Source organism: Piliocolobus tephrosceles, chromosome 11 (genome assembly GCF_002776525.5).
Source record: "Piliocolobus tephrosceles isolate RC106 chromosome 11, ASM277652v3, whole genome shotgun sequence".
Classification (NCBI taxonomy): domain Eukaryota; kingdom Metazoa; phylum Chordata; class Mammalia; order Primates; family Cercopithecidae; genus Piliocolobus; species Piliocolobus tephrosceles.
In genome coordinates this window covers 110933035-110949774 of record NC_045444.1, presented here as the reverse complement: position 1 = coordinate 110949774, position 16740 = coordinate 110933035, and the positions used below count along the sequence as shown (strand labels likewise).

Genomic DNA, 16740 nt, shown 5'->3' with positions numbered 1-16740 from the left:
ATACACAATTAAATCTTCTGCAAACAGAGAGAATTTGACTTCCTCTCTTCCTGTTTGAATACCCTTTCTTTCTTTCTGTTGCCTGATTGCCCTGGCCAGAACTTCCAATCCTGTGTTGAATAGCAGTGGTGAGAGAGGGCATCCTTGTCTTGTGCCAGTTTTTAAAGGGAATGCTTCCAGCTTTTGTTCATTCAGTATGATACTGGCTCTGGGTTTGTCATGGATAGCTCTTATATTTTGAGATATGTTCCATCAGTACCTGGTTTATTCAGTGTTTTTAGCAGCTAGGGATGTTGAATTTTATCAAAGGCCTTTTCTGCATCTCTTGAGATAATCATGTGGTTTTTCTCATTGGTTCTGTTCATGTGATGGATTACGTTTATTGATTTGCATATGTTGAACCAGCGTGGCATCCCAGGGATGAAGCCAACTTGATTATGGTGGATAAACTTTTTGATGTGCTGCTGTGTTCGGTTTGCCAGAATTTTATTGAGGATTTTCACATTGATGTTCATCAGGGATATTGGCCTGAAATTTTCTTTTTTTGTTGTGTCTCTGCCACGTTTTGGTATCAGGATGATGCTGGCCTCATAAAATGAGTTAGGGGGAAGTCCCTCTTTTTCTATTGTTTGGAATAGTTTGCAAAGGAGTGGTACCAGCTCCTCTTTGTACCTCTGGTAGAATTCGGCTGTGAATCCTTCTGGTCCTGGGCTTTTTTGGGTTGGTAGGCTATTACTGCCTCAGTTTCAGAACTTGTTATTGGTCTCTTCAGGGATTCGACTTCTTCCTGGCTTAGTCTTGGAAGAATGTATGTGTCCGTTAATTTATTCATTTTTTCTAGAGTGTCTAGTTTATTTGCATAAAAGTGTTTATAGTATTCTCTGATGGTAGTTTGTTTTTCTGTAGGATCAGTGGTGGTATCTCCTTTATCATTTTTTATTATGTCTATTTGATTCTTCTGTCTTCTTTATTGGTCTGGCTAGGAGTCTTACCTAGTTTGTTAATCTTTGCAAAAAACCAGCACCTGGATTCATTGATTTTTTTTTTTGAAGGGTTTTTCCGTGTCTCTTATCTCCTTCAGTTCTGCTCTGATGTTGTTTCTTGTCTGCTGCTAGCTTTTGAATTTATTTGCTCTTGCTTATCTAGTTCTTTTAATTGTGATGTTAGGGTATCGATTTTAGATCTTTCCTGCTTTCTCCTGTGGGCAGTTAGTGCTATAAATTTCCCTCACACACTGGTTTAGCCGTGTCCCAGAGATTCTGGAACATTGTGTCTTTGTTCTCATTGGTTTCAAATAACGTATTTATTTCTGCCTTCATTGTGTTATTTGCCCAGTAGTCATTCAGGAGCAGGTTGTTCAGTTTCCATATAGTTGTGCAGTTTTGAGTGAGTTTCTTAATCCTGAGTTCTAATTTGATTCCACTGTGGTCTGAAAGACTGCTATGATTTCCATTCTTTTGCATTTGCTGAGGAGTGTTTTATTTCCCATTAGGTGGTCAATATTAGAATAAGTATGATGTGCTCAGAAGAATATATATTCTGTTGACTTGGGGTGGAGAGTTCTATAGATGTCTGTTGGTCCAGAACTAAGTTCAAGTCCCTGAATGTCCTTGTTAATTTTCTGTCTCATTGATCTGTCTAATATTGACAGTGAGGTATTAAAGTCCCCCCTTTATTATTGTGTGGGAGTCTGATTCTCTTTGTAGGTCTCTAAGAACTTGCTTTATGAATGTGGGTGCTCCTATATTGGGTGCATATATATTTAGGGTAGTTAGCTCTTCTTGTTGCATTGATCTCTTTACCATAATGTAATGCCCTTCTTTGTCTTTTTTGATCTTTGTTGGTTTAAAGTCTATTTTATCAGAGACTAGGATTGCAACCCCTGCTTTTTTTCTTTTCTTTTTCTTTTTTTTTATTTTTGCTATTTGCTTGGTAAATATTCCTCCGTTCCTTTATTTTGAGCCTGTGTGTGTCTTTGCACATGAGAGGGGTCTCCTGAATACAGCACACTGATGGGCCTTGACTCTATCCAGTTTGCCAGTCTGTCTTTTAATTGGAGCATTTAGCCCCTTTACATTTAAGGTTAACATTGTTATGTGTGAATTTGATCCTGTCATTATGATGCTAGCTGGTTATTTTGCCCATTAGTTGTTGAAGTTTCTTCATAGTGTCAATGGCCTTTACATTTTGGTATGATTTTGCAGTGGCTGGTACCAATTTTTCCTTTCCATATTTAGTCCTTCCTTCAGGAGCCCTTGTAAGGCAGGCCTGGTGGTAACAGAATCCCTCAGCATTTGTTTGTCTGTAAAGAATTTTATTTCTCCTTTGCTTATGAAGCTTAGTTTGGCTGAATGTGATATTCTGGGTTGAACATTCTTGTCTTGAAGATTGTTGAATATTGGCCCCCCACTCTCTTCTGGCTTGTAGGGTTTCTGCAGAGACATCTGCTGTTAGTCTGACGGGCTTCCCTTTGTGGGTAACGCAACCTTTCTGGCTGCCCTTAACATTTTTTCCTTCATTTCAACTTTGGTGAATGTGATGATTATGTGTCTTGGGGTTGCTGTTCTGGAGGAATATATTTGTGGTGTTCTCTATTTCATGAATTTGAATGTTGGCCTGTCTTGCTAGGTTGGGGAAGTTCTCCTGGTTAATATCCTGAAGTGTGTTTTCCAACTTGGTTCCATTCTCCCCGTCACTTTCAGGTACACCAATCAAACGTAGGCTTGGTCTTTTCACATAGTCCCATATTTCTTGGAGACTTTGTTCCTTTTCATTGTTTTTTCTCTAATCTTATCTGAACGCTTTATTTCATTAAGTTGATCTTCAGTCTTTGATATCCTTTCTTCTGCTTGATCGATTCAGCTATTGGTACTTGTGTATGCTTCACGAAGTTCTCGTGCTATGTTTTTCAGCTCCATCACATCATTTATGGTCTTCTCTAAACTGGTTGTTCTAGTTAGCAGTTCCTGTAACCTTTTATTCAGGTTCTTAGCTTCTTTGCATTGGGTTAGAACATGCTCCTTTAGTTGAGAGGAGTTTATTGTTACCCACCTTCTGAAACCTATTTCTGTCAATTTGTCAAACTCATTCTCCATCCGGTTTTGTGCCTTTGGAGGAGAAGAGGCATTCTGGTTTTTGGAATTTTCATCTTTTTTGCCCTGGTTTTTCCTCATCTTTGTGGATTTATCTATCTTTGATCTTTGATGCTGATGACCTGTGGATGGGGTTTTTGCATAGACATTCTTTTTGTTGATGTTGAATGTTACTGCTTTCTGTTTGTTAGTTTTTCTTCTCACAATCAGGCCTCTCTTCTGCAGGTCTGCTGCAGTTTGCTGGAGATCCACTCTGGACCCTGTTTGCCTAGGTATCACCAGTGGAGGCTGCAGAACAGCAAAGATTGCTGCCTGCTCCTTCCTCTGGAAGCTTTGTCCCAGAGGGGCACCTGCCGGATGCCAGTCAGAGGTCTCCTGTGTGAGGTGTCTGTTGACCCCTGCTGGGAGGTGTCTCCTGTCAGGAGGCATGGGGGTCAGGGACCCACTTGAGGAGGCAGTCTGTCCCTTCGCAGAGCTGGAGTGCCGTGCTGTGAGGTCCACTGCTCTCTTCAGAGCCGGCAGGCAGGAATGTTTAATTCTTCTGAAGCTGGGCCCATAGCTGCCCCTTCCCTCAGGTGCTCTGTCCCAGGGGAGATGGGAGTTTTATTTACAAACCCATGACTCAGTCTGCTTCCTTTCTTTCCGGGATGCCCTGCCCAGTGAGGAGGAATCTAGAGAGGCAGTTTGGCCACAGCAGCTTTGCCACCTGCCCAGTTTGAACTTCCTGGAGGCTTTGTTTACACTGTGAGGGGAAAACCGCTTACTCAAGCCTCAGTAATGGTGGACACCCCTCCCCCCACCACGCTTGAGTGTCCCAGGTCGACTTCAGACTGCTGTGCTGGCAGCGAGAATTTCAACCCAGTGGGTCTTAGCTTGCTTGCTGGACTCTGTCGGGGTGGGACCCGCTGAGTAAGACCACTTGGCTCCCTGGCCTCAGCCCCCTTTCCAGGGGAATGAATGGTTCTGTCTCGCTGGGGTTCCAGGTGGCACTGGGATATGAAAAACTCCTACAGCTAACTTGGTATCTGCCCAAACAGCCACCCAGTTTTGTGCTAGAAACCCAGGACCCTGGTGGTGTAGGCACACAAGGGAATCTCCTGGTCTGCGGGTTGCAAAAACTGTGGGCAAAGCATAGTAGCTGGGCTGGATAGCACAGTCCCCCAGGGCTTCCCTTGGCTGGGGGAGGGAATTCCCTGGCCCCTTGTGCTTCCCAGGTGAGGTGATGCCCTGCCCTGCTTCTCCGCACACTCTGTGGGCTGCACCCACTGTCTAACCAATCCCATTGAGATGAACCAGGTACCTCAGTTGGAAATGCAGAAATCACCCGCCTTTTGCGTTAGTCTCACTGAGAGCTGCAAACCTGAGCTATTAACTATTCGGCCATCTTGCCAGATCTCAAATTTGTCATTTCTAAAAACTGAATTTAATTGTTTTTTTATTTGTGGGAGTGAGAAGATGGTAGTATTAAGACCTCAGTTCCATGGATCACATCAAATACAAAATTCCAGATAAGTGTGAAAATCTAAATATAATTGCAAATCTATATAAATAATAAAAGAAAATTTTGAGTAATTTGGTAACCTTAATGTGAGAAATGTCTTTTAAAAATTTATTACAAAAATAACAAAGTAAAAGACTAACAGATGTAACCACCTAAGTGATAACATCTATATGATGAGATATATTAAGTTAAAAATAGAGACTAGGAGAAATTATTTATAATGTATAAAAATTGAAAACCATAATCTATAAAAAGCATCAGTTAAATCAGTATAAAGAGAAGCAATTGAGTATAAAAACATGCAAGGAATACAGATAGAGAAAGCATAGAAGATTACAGATATCCTGTAAATATAAAAATGTTTTTTCCCATAGTGGTCATGGAGAAGTACAAATTAAAATAATGAGATTTCATTTTTAGCCAAACATATGAGCAAAAGAAAATCTGGTATTGAAGAAGGTGTAAGGGAGTGGATATTCATGTACTACTGTTGTGGGGGGTTAAATTGTTAAGCAATTTGAAAGCAGTTCATTAGTATTTATCAAATACCAAAAAAAAAAAATTTTTTTGAAACAGGGTCTCATTCTTGCCCACACTGGAGCGTAGTGGTGTTATCATGTCTCACTGCAACCTCGACCTCCCAGGTTCACGCCATCCTCCCACCTTAGCCTTATGAGTAGCTGGGACTACAGGCTAGTTTTTAAATGTTTGGTAGAGAGCAGATCTTGCTGTGTTAACCAGGCTGATTTTGAATTCTTGGGCTCAAGTGATTTTCCCACCTTGGCCTCCCAAAGTGCTGGGATTACAGGCATGAGCCACCATGCCTGGCACAAATATAAAATATTTATAACTTTGAGGAAGCAAGTGCATTTCTAGAAATTTGCTTCTGAAAAACAGGTTTTTGTGCTCAAAGTCAAAAATGCATGTACCAACAGAACATTGGATCCAGTCTCAATCTCCACTTGTGTCATGATAGAACAGTACTGTGGAATTCCTTGTAGCTTTAATCTCTTTTTGCAAGCGGAAAAATCTGAAGAAATTAATACAAAAATTCATGTTATGATCTCATTTAACACTAATACTGTTGTATAGGTGGATGTGTTCACGTGCATTCATGTATATGCATATACTTGTATTCATGTGTATATATAATGAATAGGAAAAGGCAGAGTGCAGGTAGAATAGTAATAGTAAAGATAGGCATCCTTATCTTGTTCCTAACTCTAAATAGAAAGATGTCTAGTATACTACTGTTATGCTTAACTCTCTCATTATATGTACAACCTTATGACTTTAGGGACATTTCATTCTAAGGCAGCTAAGAATTCCCCACTATAAGGTTTGAGGACTGACTTTTATAAAATACTTTTGATGATAGTTACCTCTGGGAATGATCTGTAATTTTAAAATATCACCTAAGGTATTTCTGGTTCATTGAATATGATTAAGCAATAACTAAAATATGTAAATAAATCACTTTTAGCGTGTATATAATAATAAATATCTTCATTCTAATAATAGCACCTGTTTTCTGGGATTAACATTTATAGTATTTGAGATGCCTAAAGTAGGTAGATATAACCAGAGATTATTTGAAGAAAATGAATATGCAGAATCACTGAAAATCACATTTCTCTGAATCCTTGCTTACCTGACAGTTTTTTAGAAGAACAGAACTGTTGCTCAAAGACTTCTCTAGAGAGAATGACTCTCCAGATCAGTTACTCGTATAATCTGAATATCACCATCTTCATGCCCACTCTTTGTAAGCTGCTTTTGAGAAAGAGACAGCTGTATACAGTTTATCAAAGCAATAAATCCTAGTGTCAAGACTTTTAAAACTCAAAATCACGTATCACTATAGACATGTAGAGACTAAATCATATAACCACAGTTTTCTTGCTGTCCCACTGACATAACACAATAGTGAATTTAAAATTACACAGCATTCTTTACCGAGCTGCTTTTTCTCCCCTAGTATTACATTTTATTCATACCATAATATGCAGAAAAGATTATCACCTGAACTTCAACGCAGATTGCTTGTGGATTTTTATGTTTAACGTAATTTCCAGGGTTTTTTTTTTTTTTTTTTTCTTCATTTGGTCATTGAAGCATACATATGGTCAGTTTGGATGGTAAATTTTCGTTGTATGGTAGAAGGCCTGAGCTCAGGCTTATCTTCCTTTTTTCTATGAAAGAAATTACTAAGCAAAAGAGGAGTATGGATAAACTTGGATGGGAGACTATAAAATATTTCTAAAATTAGCAATTATATGTTGGTTAACACTTTATTTTTACAAAAATAAATGTTAAAGCAGGGTCCTGATAATGTCTGCTGGGTAATATTTTTAGATTAACCATTGTATCTCCTGAAACAAAAAGTTACTTGTCTTTTTAATATTTTATAATTTGAATCACCCTTTCCTCTAGTTTGTTCAAATAATGAGATTTTAATGATGTGTCATAATACTCAAGATAATTCTTTTTTGTGCATTATTTATTTAATGGAGTTACCTCTTTTTATCTACTGCTTGGTCAGTTTACTTGCTAATTAACTAACTTTAATCTTTCAAAAAGTCTAATTATGTTAATCTGATGAAATTTCAGGAAATTCAGCAAGAGACAGATATCCCTGAAAGAGAGCTTGTTAGAGCCCTACAGTCCCTCGCCTGTGGTAAACCAACACAGCGGGTTCTAACAAAAGAACCCAAATCAAAGGAAATAGAAAATGGTCATATATTTACAGTTAATGATCAATTCACATCCAAACTACACAGAGTCAAGATTCAAACAGGTATCTGGAACATTTTTCCTCTCAAAAAATTATGTATTTTTCTTTTTAGAAAAAAAATCTCGTGTTGGATTTCTGTCTTCAAAAAATACTTCTTTTCTGGTGCTGCGTGGTATTTAGGCTTAAGAAAAAAAGCAGCTTTTGTTGATAAGTATTTGTATCAAAATGCATTTGAATCCAAGTACAGTAAGCATTTTAAAAAGTAATTTATGGTGTGAACAAAGCACTTCTTTCCATGTTTTTCAACAAATAGAATACAATTTATGAACCTATTAGTACTTAAAATTGTTTTTAACTGGTTGACTAATAGTCAGTGGAAGTCTTTTTAAAGCTGATTTAGAGGTTTTTCAGAATTGGGAGACCTATGTAAAAGTTTGATGTTTGGATGTTACTATTTATATTTTGATAAATATTTTTTGTTTCAAAATCTTAAAACTCATATCATCTTTAATTTAAAAACAGAAATGATACTCATGTGAATGGTTTTTAATAGAGCCATATAAGTTGATAGTGAAAATTCTATTCATTAAGTATTTAACATAATGTAGAATGCTTGTTCTCTGTGTATTTAAAGGGGAAAAAAGGCACGCCACCCTTGCTGATTGATGTTTAAAACTAATTGCTACTTGGCTTAAAAACTAGTATTAGATAGACTTCCTAGTCCTAATGTATTCATTATAGCCAAATATGTGTGCAATAGAACAGTGTCCTAAGATAAATAAGATGATCTTTTAAATGACTGATTTACTGATATTAAAAAAGTTATTTATATTGTATATTATGATAGTCTTTTAAAAAGTAATGTTAAATATACAATTGATTACCAGATTACATGGATTCTAGAGCTTTATATGCACACTTAAATTTTTTTTTTTTCATTTTGATCTTTTTGTTTTGTATGTATACTTTGTAGAGCAGAGTAGTGTCTCTGGCAGGGTTTTGCCCCCTTTGTCTTGTAGTTGTAAACTATATCTTAGTAATCTGCATGAGCCAAGATTGGCCCATGTCTTGACATAAATACATATTAAGAAGAAAGCAAACTATACTAGCGAGTGTCATGGAATAAAATTTATTTTTCTTCCAATGCAAGACATAACTACTTTATACATTTGGGCAGATACCAGTTTTGGATTTTAGGGCTCATTTGCATCCTAGAATTAGAAGAAAATATGTGGGAATATTTATCTGGATTACCTTACTCTCACCCTACTGTACCCTAAATAAGTTAACAGTCTTTGTTATCCCACATTCTATCATGCCCAGCAATAATAATATCAGATATTAGTATTATGTTTTAAAAAAAAGTCTTCATAGGTTTTTAGATTTTCATGTTAAACCCTTACGTGTGTTTCTGGAGTACATGTATATAGTGTTTTAGCTATGTTCAAAACATATATGATGAAGAATTTCAGTAGAGGAGCTTAAAAGTTCTTTTCAGCAATAAAATTCTACAAAGCAATGTTTTTTTCTTGGGAATGGTTTTTAAATGATTTTGGCTCTTACTCATAGTTTAAGTCAGAATTTTCTGTTTGGTGGTAAACATTGTGACCACATTGGTTTTATTGTCAAAGGCTCACTAACATAAATATTCAAAGACTCAGACCCTACCTATTTATGCTGCTTTTACTGTAGCCAGTGATAAAAGTTCATGCAAAGAAGTTAAAGGAATTACCAAAATAACACTGCCTTTGAAAAAAATTAGATTAATTTTAATCTGGGGGGGTTCCAGAGTTGACAGTCTTCACCACCTGCCTTTCTCAAATTCCATCCCCCAGCATGCATATAGGTCATGTATAGGCACATGCACAGCAACCCCTTCTGCTGCACTCAAGTGAGGAGTATTGTGTTAGGCTCCAGAGTGAGTCCCTCCCCTCCCATTTAAAAAAAAAATACTCATTTTGAATCATCAGCACAATCTGGCATCTATGGTTTTCTGCAGGTATTTAAGAAGACGCTTATTTAGGTGACCAAATCCAGATGAGCCAAAGGGATTGTTTAAACAATTACTTTTTTCCCTGCAGTTTTGTATTTTTTATTTTCAAATCCACAAAGTGAAAAGCACCATAATGAACATCAGTATGGCTGTTAACTACGTTTACCAGTCATTAGAATTTTGTCGTCCTCCATGCCTTCCTCTGTGTGTATACGAACCCGTGTGTGTGTGTGTGCTACAGCGTTTGAAGTTAATTTACAAATATCTCAGTTTCCCCCTAAAAAACTTTAGCACATATCTCCTATATCATATCCAAGAAAATTAGTTTCATGTCATCTATTTACACCCATATTGCCTCAGTTGTCTCAAAAATTTCTTTTGCATCTCACTTTTTGGATCCATGATTCCCTCAAGATTTCCATATTACATTTAATTTTTATGTCTTTTTAGTTCCATTTAAACCAGTACCTCTTATCTTTTTTTTTTTTTCATGACATCAACTTCTGAGGAGAAGCATCATAAGCATCATTCTTAGTAGATTATTTTCATCGATTTTTCTTTTTTTTTTTTTTTTTTTACTAAAATATTGATTATCTTACACTGGGGAAATGACACTGAAAGCAGTATTTTTATCCAAAGGATTTTAATTAGAAACAGCTGAATGGATATGCACACCAGAATGATCTTCTAAATTGTACAGTCTGCTGTCTCATGGCTATCTATGCCCATGCCTCAGTCAGCAATGCCCCATGTGCTGCTTTGCAATTTTACAATGTCTACTTCCAGAAACTTCACATCTGTCTCCTTTTGATGAACAAATAAAACATCAGTTTTCTTTTTCTGCTGTTTCATTTGGAGCAGAGTTGCAGGAGAAGAAGAATTCTGTATTTAATCCCTTAGCAGTTTCTTTGAAGACTATAGGGAAGAATAGAGTAAGACTTCTAAAGATTGGAATCTGGTATGAATTTGTGATGAGGTTGTGATATAAAAAAGCATAATAAAATATACGGCAAGAAATGGTTAGGTAACAGAACTCTAGGGAGATTTTTGGCAAGGAGATTTTAGGAACTGACATTCTAGTGGTACTTTTAAATTATTTATTTCACTGACTGAATCTTGGCAATACATACTCTTGTCTCCTCATAAAACCTTAAGAGATTACAGCTACATTTTGAGTTAGTAAGACAACAGATACTCACCTATCTGAGATACTTTTGGTGAGTTTTAACTTGGAGCCATGGTAATAAAATAATCAGTTGACCTCTGACAGTCATAAGTAATGAAAATTATTTACTGGTAATTTTACTACTAAATATTTTCAGCTACTATTTTTCTTCCAGATAAGAAATTATATTCTGCATAAAAACAAAATTGACTTTATTATCTCAAAGTTAAATTCCTCATTTTTGAAAAGGATAATTTAGTATTCAAGTAAACATTAAATGAGACACTTTTTGAATGTATACTTGAATTAATAAGTGTGTATATTCAGAGGCTGAAATTGGTTTTTGTCTGTGGATTACATTGAATTATATTAAGCTTGCTTATAAACCAAATTTTAAAATTACATTTATGATCAGTGTCTTTATTTCTATTTTAGTTGCTGCCAAACAAGGTGAATCAGACCCAGAGAGGAAGGAAACAAGGCAGAAAGTAGACGACGACAGAAAACATGAGATAGAAGCTGCTATAGTGCGGATAATGAAATCTAGAAAGAAGATGCAGCACAATGTTCTAGTAGCAGAGGTGAGGACTCTTCACAACTGGGCTAATATAGAAAAAAGCAGCATTATTAACAAAATTATTGTATGCAACTAATTTAAAAACAATTTTACAATTAAGAAATTCTAGTGATGTAACACTTATTAAATGTATGGTACTCACTTGGTAATTAAACATAATGATACATCCAAATATGTGCACACTCCCAGAACTAATGTGTTTATAACAAAAATGATAAGTAGAATATTGTCACATGAAGTATTAAGAAAAAATTTTCACTGCTATTTAATACCTTTGTGTAAACAAATTCCCTTTATTTCTAAAAATTAATAATGGTTACCATTCATTAAATGCTTTCATTTTACAAATTGGGGAACTAAGGAGGGGAAGACCCCGTAAGAGGCCATTAAGGTAGGTGGGAGAGGATTAGGACCTGGGTAAAGTGTTGGTGGAGGGTAGAAAGCTGAATCAGATAATTGGGAAGTAGAATTGACAGGCTTTACTGATTGATAACGGGAAGTGAGAGGGAGAAGTTGAAGACGCCTTTTAGGTTTCTGGCTTGAATGAGTAGATGGAGATTGGTTTCTTTAACCAAAAAGACAAGGGTAATGTAATGTGCCGCTGTGGTCCAGATGTCACTTAATATTGTTTTGTACAAGTTGACTTTATTGTATATTGGCACATCCAGGGGAAGGTGGAAGACAATAGAGGCGAGGGCTAGAAGTTGCATTGGGAATTAGCTATATGAGAATGCAGTTAAAACCATAGGTGTGGATTAAATTGCTCAGTGTTGGCATGTAGAGCAAGAAAGAACTATGGGATAGACCCCTCCCTCATCATTTTAGGAACGGTGAGTGTAACAACTAACAAACTGTTTAGAGCACTGGTTTTCACCCTGTGGTTCTTGGAGTAGCTACCTCAGCATCACCTGGGAACTCATGAGAAACACAGATTCTTAGATTCCACCAGAGCCTGAGAATTGAATCAGAAACTCTGGGGATAGGGCCCAACAGTCTGGTTTTTTAACATGAAGTGTAGGTGATTCTGATGTTTTTTGAAATTTGAGAACACTGCTTTAGGAGGAAAAGCAAACAAAATGTCAGTGCCCTATGACAAGGGAAGAGAATTACAAGGAGTGAGTGGTCAGTAATACCAAAAATCATGGAAAAACCAAGTTGAATAAACACTTTAGCAATTATGTGACAGGTTAACTTTCTCAGGCATTTTCATTGGACTCGTGAAAGCATATCCAGTGGTAGTGCCTTGAGAGGGAAATGGAGGTGGAAACCACCAAGAGTGGCTTATTCTTTGAAGTATTGACTCAAGGGAAAGGGCGGAGAGAGCAGTATTAGAGGATTCAGTGTAGAGTTGAAGGGTTTGGGCTTTTTCCCCCCCACAATGGGAGGATACTGAGCATGTTTATATCCTAAGAATAAGGAAGGGATCCTTAAAAACAAATGGAAAGAAATGAGATGAAATGATCAATACCACATTCTAGAAAAGGAAACGTGAGGATTGTATAGGGAGTATGATGATGGTAGTGTACTGACACAGATGTTACTAAACATACCTCTTCCTGAGAACCCAGGGCAGGGTGCAGGGGTATGTGCTAAGCAAGGTTTGGTGTAAGTATGGATGAATGTACCTGTGTAGAGTGGGAATTTGAAGAACTTCAAATTGAAATGGCTTATTTTCTCTCTGTAAAACCTGATATGAGCTTGGTGTAGGACTGGGTTTGAGGAGTTTAAGGGGATTGTCAAAAATTTGAAATAATACTTGTCGAAGAATGGTGCTCAGGAACTTGCTGAACTTTTGAATACTGTAAATTTGTGTTATCAGTCTACACCAGAGATTGGCAGATGTTTGTGTAAATGGCCAATTGTAGCATGAAAGCAGGTATAGATAATACATAAATGCATGTGACTCACGGTGGCTCATGCCTGTAATCCCAGCACTTTGGGAGGCCGAGGCAGGCAGATCACCTGAGGTCAGGAGTTCGAGACCAGCCTGACCAACATGGCGAAATCCCATTTCTACTGAAAATACAAAAATCAGCCGGGCGTGGTGGTGGGTGCCTGTAATTGCAACTACTCGGGAGACTGAGGTAGGAGAATTGCTTGAACCCGGGAGGCAGAGGTTGCAGTGAGCCGAGATCGTGCCATTGTACTCCAGCCTGGGTGACAGAGTGAGACTCCATCTCAAAAAAAATTAATAAAAATAAATACATATGACTGTGTTTCAGTAAAATTTTACAGAAACAGATAGTGGGGTGTATTTGGCCTGTAACTGCAGTTTACTGATTCCTGGTGTACACAAGTGGTGTAACAACTACATCTTTACTCAGCAGAGAGCTCTGTGGTAGGTTGATAATGATACAGTATATGTAGAATATAGGTTTAATCAAATAGTGTTTATGAGATAGGACCAAAAGAATCAGGAGTAGAAGGTCCTGTTGAGAGTGCAGCTGAAGTGATCTTGAATACAGTTTAGGCTCTGTTACAGGGGAGAGAGCAAGTCTATAGGAGCTGTTAATAGGCTGGAAGAAAAGAAGGGCAAAGGGTGGGAGGTCTCAGGTGGTGGGTTGAGAGCAAGTTTGTAGATACTGGAGTGGTAATCCTGGAAGGGTGATAAATTGTAGTTGCAGAGTGAAGTGCTGAATTTTCAGATTTCAAAGAATTATCAATCCATTGTGGCTTTGGGAAATGAGCTGATCAAGAGTAGAAGCAAAGCTGGCTCACGGATGGATTTGAGCGAAGAACATGGACTTTGAAGCCAGAAAGGTTTGCATTCATCTCTGCTGGCTCTGTTATTTACTACTTGTTGATGTCAGTTTTCTTCTCTGGCATATTTTCCTCATTTGTAAAATGAGACAACTTCGCAGAGTTAAGAACATTAAATAGGCCGGGCATGGTGGCTCACGCCTGTAATCCCAGCACTTTGCGAGGCCGAGGCAGGCAGATCACGAGGTCAGGAGATCAAGACCATCCTGGCTAACACGGTGAAACCCTGTCTCTACTAAAAATACAAAAAATTAGCCGGGCATGATGGTGGGCACCTGTAGTCCCAGCTACTTGGGAGGCTGAGGCAGGAGAATAGTGGGAACCCAGGAGGCGGAGCTTGCAGTGAGCGGAGATGATGCCACTGCACCAGCCTGGGCGACAGAGCAAGACTCCGTCTCAGAAAAAAAAACCCATAAACTCATACATGCAAAATGACTGATGAATAGTGCATAGACAGACTGTGACTGCTGCTTTAGTTACTGTTTTATTATTATATGTAGCACAGTACTTAGCACTTATGATTGGGCATTATTATTCTACGGCATTATGTCTGTTAACACATTGAGTGTACACACCAGTGGGCCAAGGTCCCAGGGCTAGTAGTGGTAGAGCTGAGTTTATCCAGGTACTGTGAGTCCAGAGTTTGTGTTCTTAAATACATAGGCTACCCAAGTTCTGTAAGTTTTGAGTATAACCCAGAAGTCAGTAGATAACAGCATCAAAACAGTTAAACTATAGGTGACATATACTCACATTAACATAATTCCAACTAATTCATCTATACAACTGCTATCCTTAGCATTCACATTCTGATTTGAGGAAGTGTGTTGTAACCATACATTACACTTTTCAAACAGAACCTTTTTAAAGTTTCTGTGCTTTTAGCTTTGTTAATCCAGTTAGTAAAGTTCAATCTCTCAGTGTTAAAATGACATATCAGTTCTGTTGAAAGATAGGAATTTGTATGTGTTTATATAAAAATGCTATCTACTTTCTTTTTTAGGTAACTCAGCAGTTGAAGGCTCGATTCTTACCAAGTCCAGTTGTTATTAAGAAACGTATTGAAGGACTTATTGAGAGAGAATATTTGGCACGAACACCTGAGGATCGCAAAGTATACACATATGTAGCATAAAATGCGTTCAGAAATTTGATTTATTCTTGGACTGTACTCTTCGCATGGACTGGGAAGTTCTTTTAAATCATTAAATATTAAGACGACCATCTCTTCTATTAAATTACAGTACATGTTCTAGACCATTGAGATCAAGCCTTTACTCCCTTTGAGAGTTTTCAACATCAGTTGATTGAGCTTCAGGCTTTACAACGTTTATCCCTGTAGAGATCATCTTTACAGTTCCTCGGGAAAATGTGAATGTGCTGCGTTTTTGTTTTCTTTACTGTATGAAAACAGGAAAATAAAACAAAAATTTAGAAAATACAGCTCATTAAAATAAAATTGTTGGATTTCATTTCCCCAGGTCTTCAGTGTTGATGTAAATGTGTTTTTGTAGTGTTGCTTAGCACTTTGCGCATTGTGTAAGTTGGGTAACAAAAATGGCAAAAGAAATGCAGAATTCCCAGTTATCTTGCTCTGAAGACATTTCTTTAGCTAGTCTTACTTAATTTAAAGGTTTGATAAATATACAAAGACCCAAGCATACAATTTGAGCATGCTGTATTCTACCACTTGCACTTACTAATCTTCTAGCCTTATGACCAGGAACCTTTGTTTTGGGCTCAAGTACACATCCTGATTTGGTTTTTCCCTATTGTAATTTGAGATTTCCCAGATTAAGTCTTACAATGATTAGGTTTTGTTCTGAGTTATTTCTAGAGAAAGAAAATATTTTAGTATGTATAAATTGTACAATAATTTTTTTGCTGTTGTACTCACTGCTAATAGTGGATTGTATAGGGTGGTGTTTTTATTTCATTTATTGTAGACAAAAATAAATGAATTTAGTATACACATACCCACTAATTCAAGTATGTCAGAGCACAAAGTTGGCAGCTGGTTATATTTAATTCAGCCCCTCCGAAAAGCACATACAGTCTATACTTTGTTTATAAATATCTTAGGTCCTCCCTGCCCCTAAATATATATTTTGGTGAAGCTGTGGTGCACTATTAATTTTCTGTTTCAAAATGCAATCTAAAGATGCAATAAATATGATGACCATGGTAGTTTTAATGAAATCTTCAATTCTTGCAGCTAACTGTGTTTTGGAAAGTGATTAAGCAATATTTCTCAAACCTGATGATTCTTGGATATTTAACTATTGTCCTCCAAAGAGTCATCGTTTCACGTTTTCAAAGATGTGCTTCGTGCTGAAGATTCTTGTCAGATATCCTGTGCTTCCAGAGTATTTTTATCTTCAATTTTATTTAATTTTGTTTCATTTTGTTTTCATAAGACAATGTTTCAGATATGTAATGGGGCAAACCACTATAGATTTCTGTTGGATAGAAAAATGAAATGTTACTAATAAGTTTAAATTGACCCTTCGTTGACTATCAGTACTGTTGATACATTTATTAGAATGTATGTCTCAGAAGATGGTTTCTGTTTAAATTTATGGTCAAGTTAAAACAACTGAATTCTAATATGGATTAAAAACTCCACATAAATATTTTTCCCCATGCGTCTTGGGTTATAATTTTCCTTTTAGACTTGCAAATATGTTTTTATTGCAGTTTTGTCTCCATCTGTACTGTAGAATTATAAGCCTTGTGCTCTTTATCTCTACATTTTCCACTTCTACATGATGCAGTTAAGATGCCAATGAAAAATATTATGAACATTGTTCTAGGGACACTTTTACCATACTTGAGCAGTACTAAGTCAGATGTAACATGGAAAGCTAAGAGTTTCACCTTCTGATTTTGACATAATTGAAAATTTTCTATAATGGTAA

General features: G+C 37.0%; 1 protein-coding gene across 2 annotated transcripts in view; it reads left to right on the top strand.

Moving 5' to 3' along the window:
- CUL3 (cullin 3) overlaps positions 1-16455 on the top strand; it is a 116438-nt gene extending 99983 nt beyond the window's left edge. For both annotated transcript variants that reach the window (XM_023222377.1, XM_023222382.1), the window contains 3 exons: positions 7204-7390; positions 10921-11066; positions 14826-16455. In XM_023222377.1, coding sequence (XP_023078145.1) covers positions 7204-7390; positions 10921-11066; positions 14826-14957 — 465 coding nt within the window. In that variant the 3' untranslated portion in view covers positions 14958-16455. The remainder of the gene's footprint in view (positions 1-7203; positions 7391-10920; positions 11067-14825) is intronic.
- The last annotated feature ends 285 nt before the right edge of the window (positions 16456-16740 follow it).